This window comes from Austrofundulus limnaeus, unplaced genomic scaffold (genome assembly GCF_001266775.1).
Source record: "Austrofundulus limnaeus strain Quisiro unplaced genomic scaffold, Austrofundulus_limnaeus-1.0 Scaffold328, whole genome shotgun sequence".
Taxonomy (NCBI): domain Eukaryota; kingdom Metazoa; phylum Chordata; class Actinopteri; order Cyprinodontiformes; family Rivulidae; genus Austrofundulus; species Austrofundulus limnaeus.
The window spans coordinates 158593-160647 of NW_013952730.1; the positions used below are offsets into that span (position 1 = coordinate 158593).

The 2055-nt window shown below is 37.6% G+C and overlaps 1 protein-coding gene across 1 annotated transcript in view; it reads left to right on the forward strand.

Annotated features, from left to right (window-relative positions):
• Window positions 1-1072: 1072 nt before the first annotated feature.
• upb1 (ureidopropionase, beta) overlaps window positions 1073-2055 on the forward strand; it is a gene marked incomplete at its 3' end in the record, with an annotated part of 8174 nt that continues 7191 nt past the window's right edge. Inside the window, 1 exon segment of the mRNA XM_014022388.1 lies at window positions 1073-1297. Coding sequence (XP_013877842.1) covers window positions 1194-1297 — 104 coding nt within the window.

Genomic DNA, 2055 nt, shown 5'->3' on the forward strand with positions numbered 1-2055 from the left:
GATAAATCCTATAGTTAGACTTAGGTTTCCTTAGTTATTCCTTAGTTTTACTGTTATGGGCTCAGACTGCTGGAGGACAAACTGAGCACATTTCCTCACTCTGCTGTTGTCTCTCCCATACATGTTTGCTGTTTGTAATTATTTCTTTCAATAATGTGTTTTCTTTTACTGTCTTCCCGAGGAAAATACACCACAAAAAACCCTGCAGATTGTGTGGATCTGATGGACAGCAGCGATGATGAACCTGGATCTGAGGAGGATCCAATCCTCCTACGAGTCTGCTGTGAGTCTGCTCCGTCCATCAGAACACCACAACAAACTGTGTCCCACTGAGGCCCTCTGCTGCTTGTCTGCTCCAGTTTTCTTTTAGCAAAGAAACAATTTATTAAACCACGAGGTTGTTGCAGAACTGTTGAAGGAAGTGGCCAACCTCAATAAACAACCAAAACTCCTCATTTAACAAGAACTAAAGGATTAAAATATTGTTTTTATTTCTTTATAGAAATGATTTGGAGTAAAACTGGTGATACAACATATACAATAAAATCAGTCTAATTTAACATGGAAATTAGGTGACCGTCTGTTATTAATCTGCACAACAAACACAAGTTAGGAAACAACAAATAAAACGTATTAATGCATTGATTAAAACAAATTATGTTCCTTTTTTTCTTCATGGCTGCACAATGTTTTTTATTGTTTCAKACTGTGTAATGTTTTCAACAAGCTTACAACATCAGAATGAGCGCAAAACCTTCAAAATACTGATCCAATAAACTCAAAGGTTTTATTTTAAATTTAAGATAAATTCAAGTGTACATAAAAACAAAACCATTCAATTAAAAACAGGCAGTTTTCTATCTGTCAGTTGTTTTCTTTCTATCCCCTATTTAACTTTATTAGTGTGAAGTATTTCTTGAGAATAACTGATTACAATCTGATTAAAATCCAAGCTGTAAAACAAGAAGTGCTGCATGGTGCTCTTGCTGCAACATGCCCCTCTGTCTTTGAGTTGAGTCAGAGCAGCGGCTGCAGGGTGGAGAGCCTCTGTGCAAAGGTCAGCCTCAGTAAACCTTCTCGTTACAAAGCGCTGATCATTATCTAACAAGGCAAACAGATGAACACGTGCAGAAGGAGAATTTAAGCTCTTCTCTCTCGCTGCTGGGAGCTCCACGTTTGAAAAAGCTGCAAAGATGTCCTCGTGTGARTTTGAGTCYGTGGAGAAATCCCTGGAGTCTCACCTGCCCGAGGCTGAGCTGGCCCAGGTGAAGAGGATCTTATATGGGAAGGAAACAGTGTGAGTTAAATCTCTGTTGTAATCATTTTTACACAGGGACACACTTGCAAATCCTCGCTGCATTTTCTATTTTCCATTTGTTTTTGGTCAATTATTATTCTACAGAGTGAACTTTGTTCCCTCAGAGCTGCAGAAAACAAACCACAACCTGCAGCTATTCAAAGAAAACATTTCAAAACAGAAAACTGGATTCAGACAGGATTCTTGTGTTGAACAGTGTATTCAGAGATGCATGATTTGTTGAGGTTTTATTAAATATGTCTGCATATCATAAAAGTATTGGGAAATAGTTTTTGTAATTTGTTAAATGTTTATGAGTGAAATGTGTTTTTAATGTAAGCAGTAGTGTAATGCTGCTTATATGTGTTCAATACACATTTATTGTTGTTTTGCATAAATTTAGCATAAAAGAAAAATGGTATTTCTATGTTTTCAATAAATGTCAGTGCTTTTCAGGGTAACGGTGTGATAAATATTACTGTATATTTAAGAAACCAAGCACTGACTCAGCTTGTCCTGTGTGATAGCTGAAGTCTGCCAGAATACATAAGAGCAGGCATGTCCAACTTATTTTCTCAAGAGCCAGTCTCCTGCAAGTTTTACATTTGTCCCTGCTTCAACACAGCTGATTCAAAGAGATGATTTACCTTCTGTTTGCCATCAAGGTCTGCAGAGACCCACTAATTAAGCACTCCTTAGTTTCAGCTGTGTTGAAGCAGGGACAAATGTAAAACTTGCAGGAGACTGGCTCTTGAGAA